Genomic DNA, 16,697 nt, shown 5'->3' with positions numbered 1-16,697 from the left:
TGATGATATATTTAAATGAACAGCCTGCTTTAAATGGGCACTGTCAGATACAAAAACTTTTTATGTTGTTACTGATAAAAACCTAAAGACCTTTTGTAATATGGGGTTTAAATTAATTTATTTTTTTAATATTGAAAGAAAACTGTTCCTGAAAATTCCACCACTAGGGGTCCCCATACCCACTAACCAGTCCTGCAGTAGCATCAGGCTTGTCCAGGAGTCATGGACAAGAGATGACTGATGGACAAAGCTGCATGAGCAGATGTATGTTTTTATAATAAATATTGCTGATAGAGGCATAAAATTAGATGTACATGATCAGTTTTTATTTTTTAAAGTACAGTTTAATGCTGCTTTATGGATATGACCACAAATCTTGTTCTGTATGGTTTATAATATAAAACTGGAATCTGGTCTGAAATCTATCTCCTAGGTGGGTTATCACTGCATTTTTGTTTCCATTAAAACATTTGAAAGAAAAAAAAAAAAATAGATCAACAAAGCTAGACTAGTTGTCAGTTTTTGTATACAGCAACATTAAATGGAACACACTGGCTCTGCCTGTTCGGAGTGGCTGCTATATATAAGCATAAGCCCCCCAGAAAGTCAGCAGTTGACAAACTACAGTCGGTAAACCTCATTTTAAGCAGTGTGTTAGGAAATGGCCACATGTTTTATATTTTTAAATCTAACTGAATAATCCATTTTGGGTAGAAATTCTTGGGTAGAAGCATTAGAAATGGGTTTCATCATAAAAGGATTTTGTTTAGATTTTTCGTTCCATCAACAGGTTACATTTTTTTCTGTATAAAAGATCTTGGATTAGTGCTAAAGATAGATCTTTTCCAGCCATAAAGGTATTGTTTAGTTGCACGTAGATTGAAGTAAAAAAATTTTTTATTTTTTATAGGAATATGCTCTTGTTATTTTTGGACCCTAATATAGAATTGTTTTCTGTACATATAGGTGGAGATTTATTAAAAACCTGTGTAGAGGAAGAGAGTTGCATTTGCCTATAGCAACCAATCAGATTATTCTATCATCTTTCAAAAGTCCTTTAAAAAAATAAATAAAAGCACTCTGACTGTTGCTATGGGCAACTAAACCACTCTTTCTCTACACAGGTTTTGATAAATTTCCCCAAGAAACTTTTAGATGAACAGACTTTGTGGACAATTTACACAACTTTTGGCCACTAGACTGTGGTGTAAATGTGCACTAAAAACCAACCATAATGGAAATTATTTTTTTTTTTTGGCAGTTTTGTGGTAAAAGTGCACAAGATATATGCTTTTTTTTATTGTCACTTGGTTTTACAAAAGATGTGAGAAAGCACAATACTAAACCTGGCATTGCATAGAAGTGTATGGCGACACTGCATTTTAAGAATTATAGACCCTTCAAGCTACTTTTGGGTGTTCCCCCGTATGTAATATTTTTGAAAAGCAGGCTTTTTGACACTAGGACCTAAAGTCTATGATTGAAACCCAAGTTTATAATAATAAAATCTGGCAAACAATTCTTCTAGGTTTACCTTTTTAAACGTGCCTTGGAGGCCATGTGGTGAACATGTTATTGTTTAGTGCTGATTATTCAAACTGATAGTAAGATAGTGCAAGTTCTGGAAAACACTATCCGAAGATAATGGAGAATTCCTGTGTGCAAGTTTACTTAACACAATGGCCCTGATTTACTAAGAGTGGAGTGTAGGTTTCTTTGTGGGTATTAATTCCCTACAATTTATTTTCCACGGTATTTACTAAGGTTTCCCTACATTCTCCACTTTCCCTATACTTTTCTTTTTTTTTTTTTTTTTAAAGCAAAATTAGTCAGGGTTTTTTCAATTCCGTCGCAATGCGACAGAATCTGGCGCACAACCCAACAAAACATGTCGGGTTTGCAATAGTAAATGAGGGCCTATGTGGCCATGTTTAAGCATCCTTTTTATAGCTGCAGTACACAGGCCTTTCATCGTTCTACATACAAGAGCTTTGATAAAGATTCTATAAAGATCTAAGCCCTCATCTGAGCCCACGATGCAAAGTTATAATACTGTGTAATATTTTCCCGTTTTAATGCCAGGGACCCACACCCGGAAGTGCTTTAGTGCTGGCCTTTCTATATTTTTGCTAGCTCTGACACAGTTATTCATGCGGCCAAAGAAAATAGCAACCAATCAGATCACTTTTTTAAATTTTTAGAGAAGCAATCTGGTTGCTATGGGCAGCTGGTCAATATTACTTCTGCAAAGGTTTTAATAAATCTTCCCCCAATGCTGCAGTGGGTGGAGAGCATTTTTCTACCCACCCCCTGGAGACCATGTGACTTAAAACATATTGGCTCTGATTTACTAAGAGTGAAGTGTAGGGTTGTGTGTGTGTGTGTGTGTGTGTTTGTTTTTTTTTTTTTCTCCCCCCAACAGGTATTTTTCTACAGTTGTAATGTCTCCCTACATTTTGCACTTTTTCCTTACGTATTGCCCCCCCCCCCCCTAATTCTGGCACAGAATCTGACACACAACCTGACAAAAACATGTCAGGTTTACAATAGTAAATCAAGGCCAATGTCTTTGCTTGAATTCAATGCTGGGAAAGGTGGAGACTAGCACTTCCAGGTGTGGGTCCTGTGCATGAAGAAATGTCAGAGGTGTGCAGAGGTAATAGAAGCATATTACACCATAGTATAAGTTGGTCTCAAAGGCCAATTTCCTTTTAAATGGAAGCTTTTAGGCTAGTTATGCTGCCCCGTTTCAAGAGGTCTTTCCTTTACATTGGGGGGGAGTGTAGAAGCCCACCAGTCATCTAAAAACAAAAAAACACTAACATGTTTGATATTATGGATGTCTGGAGCCAACCTAAGAATAAGTGTGGAGATTTAATAAAACCTGTGTAGAGGAAGAGGTGCAGTTGCTCATAGCAACCAATCAGATCACTTCTATTTCGCAGGCCGCCATCTGAGCAACTGCACCACTCTTCGCCCTACACAGGTTTTGATAAATATCCCCCCAAGGAGTCTATTACAATGGACCTTTACCTATTTTGGCTACACTGGAAGACAACGTTGTCTTGTGTAGCTTTTTGTTTCTTTGAAGAGCTGTAGTGAATTGCGCATTGCTTCACATTCTAGAAGGCTGTAATGGGGCAGACATGACTGACTGCATGAGACCATGTTCATTTCTCTGGCTCTAGAAATCATACACCACAGTTAGTTTGTAAGAAGTTGGGAGATCACCCAATAAGCATTTATTTTTTTCCTTGGTCATGGCATCTGCAGGAACAATTTTTTGTGTGTCCTATAATACCTCTAAATATTTTTTAAATTGCCACTTGTAATTTTCTGTCCCCTTCTTGTCCAATGGAGCATTAGCGTGAGAACAAATGTGCATTTATTCCCTTCCATATAAACTATCATTCTTTGTTTATTTTGTTTTAACACAATGAAATTACTCGCTGTTCAAACCTCCTATATTATGTAGATTCCTTGTGCTTCATAAACACTCGTATGTCAGTCTGGAAGAGTTCTATATTTAATGCAAAAAGTTATTGACTCTGCTGTACAGGATTGTTTCCCTATTAATGGATTAAGGATATACATATCCTTTGGTGACATGTTTAATCCAATACTCCCCTTAATCCAAATGTTGCCCCAAAAGAATGTTACTTGGGCAATTTATGTAATTTCAGCCTATTGCCGGGTAAACATTCACTAAAGGAAAGAGTTCCACTTTTTTGTTATTAAACACATAGGTTAAGATTTATTAAAACCTGTGTAGAGGAAGAGCGGTGCAGCTGCCCAACCAATCAGAAAATGAAAGAAGCAATCTAATTGGCTATGGAAAAATGCATCAATCTTTACCCAGGTTTTAATAAATCTTCCTCATAGATTATAGGGGAGACTTGTTAAAACCTGTGCAGAGGAAAAGTTGCAGTTGCTAATAGCAACATATCAGATGGCTTTTTGTAAAATTCTTAAAATGGCCTCTGAGAAATGAAAGAAGCAATTGGATAGGTTGCTATGGGCAATTGATCAGCTTTTCCTCTGCCGAGGTTATGATAAATCTCCCCTTTGTTTTAAGCAATGTGCTTGTAACCTACATTTTGTCAGAGATCCATGGGCCCAGATGGCATTGCTTTGCTACAGATATTACAGACTTAGAATGCGGCTGTGTGAGGGGTTAATTTTTTTGTTTCCTGACTGGTGTATTACAGATTATAATGTTTAGTGCCAATAATAAGGTTGGATCCCATTAAAACAGCGAGAAAGCCATTCCCAGCAACCCTTCCTATTACACACGTTCCCATTTTAAAGTAATACTGGGACTAGTTGTAAATCCCCAGTATAGTAATTAGCCCTATCACAACTATGCACAATAATATGCATATTTTATATGTCAAATATATTTTCTTAGGTATGCACACTGCTTTCCTGTAGGAGCAGGTCTCTCACTCCTCACATGGCCTGCACTGAAGCATAACATGTCCACAGTATAGGATTCAAGTCCACATAAAATCTCTTCATTTTGTGCCTGTAGAGAAACACATAAGTGTGAATATATACAATTCATTGATGTAGGACCTTGTATTGGTGGACAGTGTCTGGAAATCCCTTTCCTCCCCTGTAAATGCTGCAGATGCCTGCCTCTTGTCTCCCTCTTAGGCCAGGTTTACATAACAGAATTTCTACATGGCATTCTGTATGAATTTATTGGCAATTCACTTCAATAAAATTCCTGCAGCGGAAATTCTACTATGTGAATGGAACAGCAGATTCCTATTGAAGTATATTGGCTATAAATTCATGCAGAATTCAGTGCAGACATTCTGCCGTGTGAAGCCGGCCTTATGTGGTTCAGTTGCTAATGAGTTCAGAGAGGCCAGGAGTGATCAGGAAAAAAAAAAACCTCCCCAATCGGTAAATCTGACCTCTAAAAAAAATTTGTATTAAATTACTGTCACGCTTTAAGGGAGGAATTGTGTGCAGTTGCTTGTAGCAACCAGTCAGATTGCTTCCATTTTTCAGAGGCTGTTTTATTTAGAAATTAAAGCAATATGGTTGCTATGGATTACTGCTCCACTTTTCTTCTGCACCAAATGTATTATTGTGGTGTATTCAGAAGTAATAACACAAATCCTGTGCAGCAGTAAAAGTTTAACTGCTGACAGACACCTGATAGCAGTTTCTCCTGTGAAGAATATAAAGATATTTTCCCCTGACATCGGGTAAGATGCCCCTATACTCTTTATAGAGATCGACCCATATGGATTTTTATTTTAGGGCAGATACTGATAATCTGTGACCTTTCAGGCCGATAACTTATACCGATATTCCAGTATAAGTTATCAGATATCGGCTATTTCCCCCCCCCCCCCACCCACCCGGCTCCGAAGAAGCCGCTGCAGATCAATGATTTAAAGCGGGCGCTTTAAATCAATGAACTGCAGCGGCTTTTGCGGGGCCAGAGACCGCCACCCACCTCCCTCCCCCTGCCTGTCCTGGGGTCCTCCCTAGTCCAACCACCACCGCTGCTGCCCCATTACCTCCCCATCCCCAGTTTTATAATTACCTGTTCCCGGGGTCCGCGCTACTTCTGGCTCCAGCGGCATCCTGTGCTGTCACTGTGCGCACTGACGGTGACATTGCGTTAAGGACATCACTCGTCATTGCGCCGCGCAGGACGTCGCAGGAGCCAGAAGTAGCGCGGACCCTGGGAACAAGTAATTATAAAACCGGGGATGGGGGAGGCAATGGGGCAGCGGCGGCTGTGGTCTCTGGGCGGGGCATTATCGGTAAGGTAATTGCCGATACTGATGATGTTCAAAATCGTGAATATCTGCCTATAATAGTGGCCAAACTGATAATTGGTCGACCTCTAACTTTTTAGATGGTTTCCAGGTTTTACAGCTCTTTGCTCATATATACAGGCACCCTATGGAATATACTTGTAAGATAACTGAAGCTGTGGGATATTACATAGTACTTTGTAATCCTTATATTCTGTTGTAGATGTTATTTCCTAAACACATTGAACATTTGTCAAAACAATGATGAAAATCTATGCAGCATGTGGCTACTTTTACACATTTGGGACATGTAAAAGAAATATTTCATAAAATATGGTCTGTACAGTTTATGATGTCTTGCAGCCTACACTGTCTGACTTCAAGACACCTTTCCAACAAAGCATCTTTAACATTTCTGAACTTTTAAGCTAACTATATACTTGTAGCTGCTGTTAGTTTATTTTGTCCTGCCTGTGATCTTTGCAAAAGTGATACATACTGACATGTTCAGCAATAGTCACTTAAATTAAACTTGGACAGCACAAGGTAAAAGTCTGGACATGCTTGCAGGAAGCCAAAACTTTGGTTTCTGTTGCCGTTTAGTCGGTTGAAAGGTGGAAAACGGTTACAAAACATTATATTCAATTTCAAAGCATATTGATTTTTATTTCCCATAAATTAGGACCCCAAGTCCTCTGATACTTGATCAAAGCTACATAAACACCAAAAACCAAGTCATCAAGGCAGAAAGAAGAGTGTTAAAGGAGCTGGGATTTTGTGTTCACGTGAAGCATCCTCACAAGGTGAGCAGGTGCACTATTGGTAGTCTTGAGCTGAATAAACAATTTTTTTAAAGGGAGTTTGTCAGCTCTAAGTCATGCTCAGAGCCCAAGTGTCAAAGAGCTGCAGGATGCCACACACACACACACACACACACAAAATCCCTCCCTCCCTCCCCTCCCTTCCTGCCTCCAGTGATTGACATACAGGGTTCATATTCCTGCACTGAGCCATATAAGTCAGTCAAGGCAGGGAGTGTGCACTATGTGGCTCTGCACTGTCTCATAGTTACTGCTGACAGATTCCCTCTAAGCCCATTTCACGTTTGAGGTATATGTGTTAAAGATAAATATTTAAATTCATGAAAAACTTAGAGAGGGAAAAAAAGGCATTACATGGTTTTAATTTGACAATCATATTTTGCCTTTTTAAACATTTTTTTCCACTATGTAGAATGCTTATTTATAGTGAACAGTGAAACAATAACAAAGAAATACAATGATGGCCGTAAATGTTGGTTAAACGTTCCGGACACTGACTCTGTACGTGTTCAAATTTTTATCAGTTGGGCTGTGTGTTCAGACCATTCACTACTGATCATTTGAGCACTCTCAGCACTGAGCCACACACATCTCCCAGCTCCATCTAAAGATCAGTGGGGGTCTGAACACGCCAGACCCCAACCAAGCAAGCAAAACTTAGTCACAGTAACACTATAACAGTTTTTCACTTTTTTTATTCATTTTCTCATGTAGCTACAGGAGTTTTACTTGGGTACTTTACCCTAGATGTCCGTATGCATTTTCTTGGTTTTACTGCTTTCCAAAATTATAATGTGTTTTTTTTTTTTTTTTTCGTTTTCTAGATGATAGTTATGTATCTCCAAGTCCTAGAGTGTGAAAGGAATCAGACCCTTGTTCAGACTGCCTGGTAAGTTTTTTTTATTTTAGGTTTAAATTTTGTTTTTTCCTCTCACTACCAGGTAAAAAGTAGCAGAATCAGTTAATGGTGTTCTCAGAAACCTAGATTGTAAATCATTTGAGCACATGTACACATACAAGAGTTTCTGCTTACTGTTTTCATGGCATGAATAAGATATCAATTGGAGAGCTCTGTTTAACTTTGTTCTTTTTTCTACTCTTTGGTTAAAGGGTAGTCCATGATGGTAAGTCATAGAACTCTGCCCTCTGCACCACACCAACCTTCGGATGGCCTGATTGGCTGCCCTTCTCTTCAGCCAATGCAGTGCAAGCTCTCATCCGTGATCCACTGAAGTGGTCCATATCCATCTGGTCGCATCTTCTAGTTCTGTGCTGGTGTCCAAAGGATTTGTATATTTGCTTTCAGAACTATTTTCGTAATGTGCTGTTCAAAAAAAGGGAATATGTTTTTTTTGTTTCGTCTTACAACACTTGCTCTCCTTGCAGTTTTATACTACATTGTTAAAAAAAATCATCCTTTGAAGTTTTACATTGTTGGTATGCATTAGAAGTAATGCTACCTTAATAGATAGTAAGGTGAGTTAAAACCAGTAATCTTTTACATTGTCTAAAAAGTAATTTTTAATTTTTTAAGGCACTTTGTCATTGCATATTAATATAGCTTCATCATTGCATAATGAAAAGTTCTGCAATTTTCTAAATTACCATCTATCATCCTTCACATTTCATAGAACTCTGCTTGTTGCCAGTAAATTGAAACAATTGACTTTCAGAAGCCAAAGATTTTTCCTTGGCATGTCCAGCTGATGTGGGCTCAGCTCATAAAATTTATTGGAGCTCTTGTAAGAAGCCCTTCTGCCGGTGTAGGCACATGGTTTCAGCCTCGGGATGTACACCGATGCATCTGTTTACTGACTGCAAACAGAGATTTTGAAAACTGTGCCGAATCAAAACCCATTGTATAATAATGTTGTGTAGATTTAAATTTTTTAACTGGCTATTAAATAAAAACTGGAAAACCACTTCAGTTTCTGTCAGGTACAGGAAGGAACATGTTAATGATCTTTACACAATCATTGAGTTATAGATCACTACAGAGAATCACTGCACATACTGTGCTCCATGACCTGGGGCTCAGCTCCTCACACTGTTACTCCTAATGGCTAGAACAGTTTATCTGTGTGTAATGTATAGAGAAGTGTGCAAAACTGTAATTGAAACAAATGTCTTAGCCTTGATCCTGTGTAAATAGTTATTTGCTCATGCCAGCTTAAGTGTTAGCATTGTTTATCATGTAAACTTCAGTATATTGCAGAAATTTAGCAACAGAAAAACTTTGTAAAAATAAATTCTTCAAATGAATGAGACCGTTGCAGAAGTTTTTGCAACAAATCTGCCATGGGTCAGTATGTCCTTTTAAAACAGATCTGATTGTTGTATATATTATACTCTTTGGTGTAGTTTTGAGGGGAGACCTTCCTCTTCACAGTGATTGACTGATAACTATCTGCATTTACATCCTACAAGCGTCAATCACTGACAGGGGCTTCGCTCCCCTTTGACATATCTGACTCTGTCAGGTATATACTCTCATCTGTCCTATTAGCCAAATAGGACTACATATTTTATGGCTAAAAGAAAAGCAGACCGGCCCCCATACATGGGGCAGCGTAATCTGACATATACACTTTAAGGCAGGCAAACTATGGAATTTTCTAGCATAATTAAGCTTAAACATTATGGTGTGAAATGCTGCTGGAATGCCGCCAACAAAATAATGCTTTTTAATTCTTTTGGTGGAATATATTACTGCCTACTGGGGCGGCAATGTCCAGCTCAGTAAGGGTGCCCACAGATTCTAGTAAGGGTGCCCACAGATTCTCCAGCTGGAATACTTATTTCCGGCTGAGGAATTCAGTGTGAACCCAGCCTAATAGTTTTATATTTTTAGTTTATATTAAAGAAAAACTAGTAATTGCCATATATATATATATTTGTGATTAGTAACTTTACATGATTAAGTTTTTAAATATAACCAGAGAGAGAGAAAAAAAAACAAAGTATACTGAGTCTCCAAAGTAATCTTATTTTATTTTTTTCTATTGTTGCAATTTATTCATTTATTTTATTTTTTGTTCTAAGGCTGTATTTGTTTGTTTGATTACGAAGTCATGTATATGTTTTTCAGGAACTACATGAATGATTGCCTTCGAACCAACGTGTTTGTAAGATTTGAAGCAGAAACTATTGCGTGTGCTTGTATATATCTTGCTGCTAGAGCTTTGGAGGTGAGGCTTTAGGAACCTTGCACATTAAATGGGAAATAAGTTTATATTACATCCAACTGTCATCTGATGTTTTTCCTATCTTTAGATTCCATTACCAAATAAACCACACTGGTTTTTACTCTTTGGAGCGAATGAAGAAAGCATTCAAGAAGTCTGTGTCTCCACTTTGAGGCTTTATAGCCGTAAGAAGGTATGGTATTGTCATTTATCCTGTGCTTTTTGTTTTTTGTCTCTCTAAGGAACATATTTGTTATCCTTTAATGTAATGTGTTGATATGTTTTAATAGCCAAATTATGACTTTCTGGATAAGGAAGTGGAAAAGAGGAAAGTTGCCCTGCAAGAAGCTAAACTTAAAGCAAAAGGGCTAAATCCTGATGGAACACCGGCTCTTTCTTCCATGGGAGGTTTCTCTCCAGCATCTAAACCATGTAGGTTTATCGCTGCTCTCTATTTTACATTACTGTGCGTTTGAGACAGTCATATGTTTGTTTCTTTAGAAGACGAAGGCAATGACCTAACACAGATATATGGTATAGTTTCCCTTAAATGGGCACTATCAGATTTAAAAACTTTTAATGTTGTACATCTGAGCAAAATATTAGAGTACCTATCATGAACTAAACTGTCCTTAATTCCCTCCCCCATCTGTCCCTGAGTCTCATTGACACTATCCCTGCATTTATTTTCTTAAAAACAAAACTCCTTCTACCTCTTTTTATGTGTTTTTTTTTTTTTCTTCTTGCTCATTCTGCCTGCCAAGAGTGAGGGAGGAAGGGGGCGTGGCCCGGCAGGTGCTTCGTCATGTGAAGCCTGCCTGGGCTCACTTCCCCATGATTTCTATAAAAAAAGAAAGGTTAATGTTTTGCCAAGATGTACAACATATAAAAAGTTTTTAAATCTGACAGCCATTGAACATTATTTTTGATCAGCCATGAATAAAAATTATACTGTAACCTATATCCGAGTCATTGATTTAAAGCGGTTGTCTGATGGAAAACAACTTTTCTGGGTCGCTCCAGTGGGGGACACAGATACCATGGGTATATGCTCTTGCCACTAGGAGGCGCTGACACTGGGAAAAAAAAAAGTCAGCTCCTCCCTGGCAGGATATATCTGCCCACTGGAAGTGAGGCAATCAGTTTACCTAGCGTCAGTAGAAGCTCTCCAGACCTGGTCTCTTTTTTTTTTTTTTTTTTTTTTTTTTATAATTTTCTAGTAAGGGCTGTTTAGTTAGCTTTTTTTTTTTTTTCTCCCTTTTTGTTTCTCATTTTCAGGTGGGGGTTCAAGAGCATGGCGCTACCTGTTCCTCCATATGCGACAAAGGGGCACAGACAGAGTATGTACTGTTAACCCCTTCTCGCCAACAGCCAGCGCCTGGAGGTTGTACCCTGGGTCCAGGTCCCCCACTGCTCCTGCTAGCCCCGCTATCTTAGCTCGGTATGATGCAGCGTGGCCATAAGCTGGCTGAAGCCCGTCTGGGTGAGTATATGAAGACCGCAGGTGAGTATACCCGCCGCCCGCCAGTGGACTCGGTTACGGCAGCCGCCGGTTTTCTGCGGTCACTGATTTTATCTTCAGCTGGTTCTTGGTGTGTGCATACACTATGATTCCCTCCTCCACAGGTCACCGATCTCATAGCTGCCGCATCCGCGGTTGACCTTCTGGTACCCCTCTATCAGTGCAAAGTGTCAGTGACCTGTTGCATACTATGGAGCCATAGCAGTAAGCCAGACAGTGGTCTGCGTGGTTCCTCTGCCACTGGATTTCCGGTACCCCACTACCAGTGCGCTGTGTCAGAAGAAGTGCCCTCACATGTCCTATGGACCCTATACATGGCTTCTCGGCCTCCCCCGATTTCCCAGGGTGGCAGGTATTCTGTCAATGGCTCCTAGGCCTCCCCATCCTTCCACCTGCAACAAAGGTGGCACAGTGATCGGCTATATGACTTGTTCCCTTTTCGCCAGCGCTTGGCGCTCGTTCAGCCAGACTGTTGTTTGCACTGTTTCCGACGCAGACGGTCTCCAATCCCTGGGCTGCTGCGTGCATGGCTGGGGTTTCCCGTACCTCACTGCTGGTGGGAGGAACCTGGAAGAGGGTCCCCTGCAGGTACACTGGACTGACGTCAGTCAGACTTTCTTCTGCTTGGGGGTCGCCCATCAGATCGTCCGCTACACAGAAGTGACTCTGCGTTCAGGAACCCTATACTAGTCAGCCAGGTGGTTGTCTACGTGGTTTACTACTATGTGGGGTCACCTACCATACACTTCCCACACTTTGGCAGAAGTTCAGGTAACCCACTGCTGATGTGTAGTTCTGAGTGAGGGACCCCATGTTGCTCCATAGGCCTTTCACAATGCACCACATAGTGGTTCATAGGGTTCCCTACTTTCCCAGGTCCCTCCCCACAGGCCTGCTGCTATCACAGATAAGGGCTGGTAAGCCACTTTCATTGTGTGGTTCTGAAGATGGGACCATTGTGTTCACGTCCCTATGCTAATTAGCCAGACTGTCTGCATGGCTTTCTCATCCAGCAGGCTACCTTCCCTATTCCTGCCGCTCCAGTGGCAGACGTCCGGTGACTCCCTTTCAGTGTGAATCCGAAGAAGTGACACTCTGGATTCATTGGACCTTTCTACTGGTAAGTCAGACACTGTATGCATATTTCCTGCATCTCATTAATCTCTCTTTAGTATGTGACTGCAGTTCTGGTGTGTAGCGCCATTAACCCCTTAAGGACTAAGCCCATTTTGGCCTTAAGGACCAGAGCGTTTTTTGCACATCTGACCACTGTCACTTTAAACATTAATAACTCTGGAATTCTTTTTGTTATCATTCTGATTCCGAGATTGTTTTTTCGTGACATATTCTACTTTAACATAGTGGTACATTTTTGTGGTAACTTTAAAATAGTGGTACATTTTTTTCATTTTTCTAACTTTGAAGCTTTCTGCTTGTAAGGAAAATGTATATTACAAATTTTTTTTTTTTTTTTGATTCGCATATACAATACGTCTACTTTATGTTTGCATCATAAAATTGACGAGTTTTTACTTTTGGAAGACATCAGAGGGCTTCAAAGTTCAGCAGCAATTTTCCAATTTTTCACAAAATTTTCAAACTCGCTATTTTTCAGGGACCAGTACAGTTTTGAAGTGGATTTGAAGGGATATTAGAAATACCCCATAACTGACCCCATTATAAAAACTACACCCCCCAAAGTATTCAAAATGACATTCAGTCAGTGTCCTAACCCTTTAGGTGTTTCGCAGGAATAGCAGCAAAGTGAAGAGAAAAATCAAAATCTTAATTTTTTTTAGACCCAATTTTTTTTTAGACCCAATTTTTGAATTTTTGCAAGGGGTAAAAAGGAGAAAATTTTTACTTTTATTTGTAGCCCAATTTCTCTCGAGTAAGTACATACCTCGTATGTCTATGTAAAGTGTTCGGCGGGCGCAGTAGAGGACTCAGAAGCGAAGGAGCGACAAGGGGATTTTGGAGAGAACATTTTTCTGAAATGGTTTTTGGGGGGCATGTCACCTTTAGGAAGCCCCTAGGGTTTCAAAACAGCCTTAATACCCCACAGGTGTTTCATGACTTTTGCGAATGTAAAAAAAAAAAATAAAAAAATAGCAGAAAATACCCCCCAAAATTTGAAGCCCAATTTCTCCCGATTCAGAAAGCACACCATATGGGGTGAAAAGTGCTCTGCTGGCGCACTACAGGTCCCAGAAGAGGAGTCACATTTGGCTTTTTGCAACCAAATTTTGCTCTGGGGGCATGCCGCATTTAGGAAGCCCCTATGGTGCCAGGACAGCAAAAAAAAAAAAAACACATGGCATACTATTTTGGAAACTAGACCCCTCGGGGAACGTAACAAGGGGTTAAGTGAACCTTTTGTACCCCACAGGTGTTTCACGACTTTTGCATATGTAAAAAAAAAAAAAAAATAAAGTTTTTTATCTAAAATGCTTGTTTTCCCAAAAATTGAAAATTTTTAAAAAGGGTAAAAGCAGAAAATAGCCCCCAGAATTTGTAACACAATTTCTCCCGAGTACGGCGATACCCCATATGTGACCCTAAACTGTTGCCTTGAAATATGACAGGGCTCCAAAGTGAGAGCGCCATGCGCTTTTGAGGCCTAAATTAGGGACTTGCGTAGGGGTGGACATAGGGGTAGTCTACGCCAGTGATTCTCAAACAGGGTGCCTCCAGCTGTTGTAAAACTCCCAGCATGCCTGGACAGTCAGTGGCTGTCTGGTAATACTGGGAGTAGTTGTTTTGCAACAGCTGGAGGCTCCCTTTTGGAAACAGTGGCGTACCAGACGTTTTTCATTTTTATTGGAGGGGGGCTGTGTAGGGGTATGTGCATATGTAGTGTTTTTTTACTTTTTATTTTATTTTGTAGTGTAGTGTTTTTAGGGTACAGTCGCACGGGTGGGGATTCACAGTAGTTTCTCGCTGGCAGTTTGAGCTGCGGCAGAAAATTTGCTGCAGCTCAAACTTGCAGCTGGATACTTACTGTACACCTCCGCCCACATACCCTGTACGTTCACATTGGGGAGGGGGGGAACATCCAGCTGTTGCAAAACTACAACTCCCAGCATGCGCAGACAGACTGTACATGCTGAGTTTTAGTTTTGCAACAGCTGTAGGCACACTGGTTATGTATCGCTGAGTTTGTGACCTAACTCAGTGTTTCACAACCAGTGTGCCGCCAGCTGTTGCAAAACTACAATTCCCAGCATGTAAGGTGCATGCTAGGAGTTGTAGTTTGCAACAGCTGGAGGCACACCGGTAGTGAAACACTGAGTTAGGCAAAAAAAACTGAGTTTCACAACCAGTGTGCCTTCAGCTGTTTCAAAACTACAACTCTCAGCAGTCACCGACAGCCAACGGGCATGCTGGGAGTTGTAGTTATGCAACCAGCAGATGCACCACTACAACTCCCAGCATGCACTTTAGCTGTTTGTGCAAGCTGGGGGTTGTAGTTATACAACAGCTGAAGGTACACTTTTCCATAAATAAAAAAAAGTGCCTCCAGCTGTTGCAAAACTGTAAGTCCCAGCATGCCCATAAGGGAATGCTGGGAGTTGTTGTGGTCTGCCTCCTGCTGTTGCATAACTACAGCTGCCAGCATGCCCTATTTGCATGCTGGGAGCTGTTGCTAAGCAACAGCAGGAGGCTGTCACTCACCAACTGCTGCTCCACGCCACCGCACACAGGTCAGTCCCTTGTCATCGCCGCCCCTCCTGGGGCCCCGATCCCAACAGGGACGCCGGGGATCGGGGTCCCCAGCTCCCAGGGTCGTCTTCCCGCTCACGTCCTCCGGAAGAGGGGCGGAGCGAGTTGCGGGAGGGACACCTGCAGCAGGTGCCCTGATTGGTCGGCCGATGAATCAGGGCGATCAAGAGGTGGCACCAGTGCCACCTCACCACTGTTGGCTATGGCTGTTCGGGGCCGTCAAAGATGGGCCCCGAACAGCCTGTAATTCCGGGTCACTGGAGACCCGATTGACCCGGAATCGCCGCAGATCGCTGGGCTGAATTGTCCAGCGATCTGCAGCCATCGCCGACGTGGGGGGACATAATGAACCCCCTGGGCGATATACCGCGATGCCTGCTGAACGATTTCAGCAGGCATCCGGCTCCGGTCCCCAACCGGCTAGCGGTTGGGACCGGATATCCCACGGGCGTATGGATACGCCCTCGTTCCTTAAGGACTCTGAATGCAGAGCGTATACATACACCCTGTGTCCTGAAAAGGTTAAGAGATGGGGTGTGGGTGTTTCCTGCAGGCTCTATGGACCTCAAAGCAGCACTCTCAGTTCCCCTTCTGACAGCATAATGTTAGTCTTCTCAGGAAATGGTTGTGTCAAGCCGTTGGGTGCTGAGACTGGTTTCCATGCTTCCGGACATTTTGGATGTCTGTGGTTCTCTTTGTGGCGGTAATCTTGGTACCCCTCTACTATCATGAGGTACCCATGTCTGTGTCTCTACATATGCTCTGGACACCCTGCTCATATAGAGCCTTCCCCTCCTTTTCGGTGGGGTGTACCTCAGGCTTCCTGTGTAATTGTTTCCACAGGTCTGCGGAGGATGAGCACCTCTGTTCTGGCATGGGACCTGCTGGGGCTACTGCGCCTGTTCTGTTACCTTAGTTATCAGCCAGGATGGCTCTCTGGTTGCCATCTGCCCCCACTTTTTTTTTCGCAGGGTCCAAGTTTTCGCCTCAATGGGGTGTTTCCTTGCAACGCTGTAGGTTGCTGTGTGTGCTTCTTACTTGCATTTGTAGTCATGTCTCTATCTTCCCAGCTCCAGTGTCCAGGATTCAGATACCTCTGGGGACACAACATGGCTCCTCAGTACCTCCTGTATTTTTTCAAGGTTCCTGGGGGCTACATCCACCCAGTATTTTGATCCATTACCATAGGGCGGCATTTATTTGCTCCTACAGTACACTGTGCTCTTGGGAAATACCCTTCCACAGGGGGTATAGGAATCAGGAAGCTTGGCAAGGTCTGTGGCTGAATTTCATCTCTACCTCCCCTTGTTTTCCACTCCACTAGGGAGACTATTTCACTGAGCACTTTCTTCTGCCAATATGGAGCCATCTCGTGCTTCCCCCTACACGGGTGGTTTACCTGGCTGGGCCTTTGTTTTTTTTGCTGGGAGCTATCGGAAGTGCTTTTCGCTGGCTCTGCTTGTGTGTTTACTGCTCACTATTGCAGCCTGGCTCTCCTTTTGTTGCTCTCTTCCTTCCATGGCACAATATCATGGGAAGGGTGTGCTCATCCTTCCCTTTGTCACTGTCGGTGGGGCTACACTGCCACTCTGATCTTTTGCATTAACTTTGTACCCAGAGCCTGGGAGTCCCAGCTGGGTTCCCTTTTGCTTTTCCCTCCGTTCCC

At 41.7% G+C, this 16,697-nt stretch overlaps 1 protein-coding gene across 1 annotated transcript in view; it reads left to right on the top strand.

Moving 5' to 3' along the window:
• The window catches only part of CCNL1 (cyclin L1), a 33,329-nt gene that overhangs the window by 10,312 nt on the left and 6,320 nt on the right, over positions 1-16,697 (top strand). The window contains exons 4-8 of the mRNA XM_056565027.1: positions 6,463-6,583; positions 7,426-7,490; positions 9,690-9,789; positions 9,875-9,979; positions 10,077-10,218. Of these exons, the coding sequence (XP_056421002.1) occupies positions 6,463-6,583; positions 7,426-7,490; positions 9,690-9,789; positions 9,875-9,979; positions 10,077-10,218 (533 nt within the window). The remainder of the gene's footprint in view (positions 1-6,462; positions 6,584-7,425; positions 7,491-9,689; positions 9,790-9,874; positions 9,980-10,076; positions 10,219-16,697) is intronic.

This window comes from Hyla sarda, chromosome 3 (assembly GCF_029499605.1).
Source record: "Hyla sarda isolate aHylSar1 chromosome 3, aHylSar1.hap1, whole genome shotgun sequence".
NCBI lineage: Eukaryota > Metazoa > Chordata > Amphibia > Anura > Hylidae > Hyla > Hyla sarda.
This window is presented reverse-complemented; position numbering and strand designations above follow the sequence as displayed.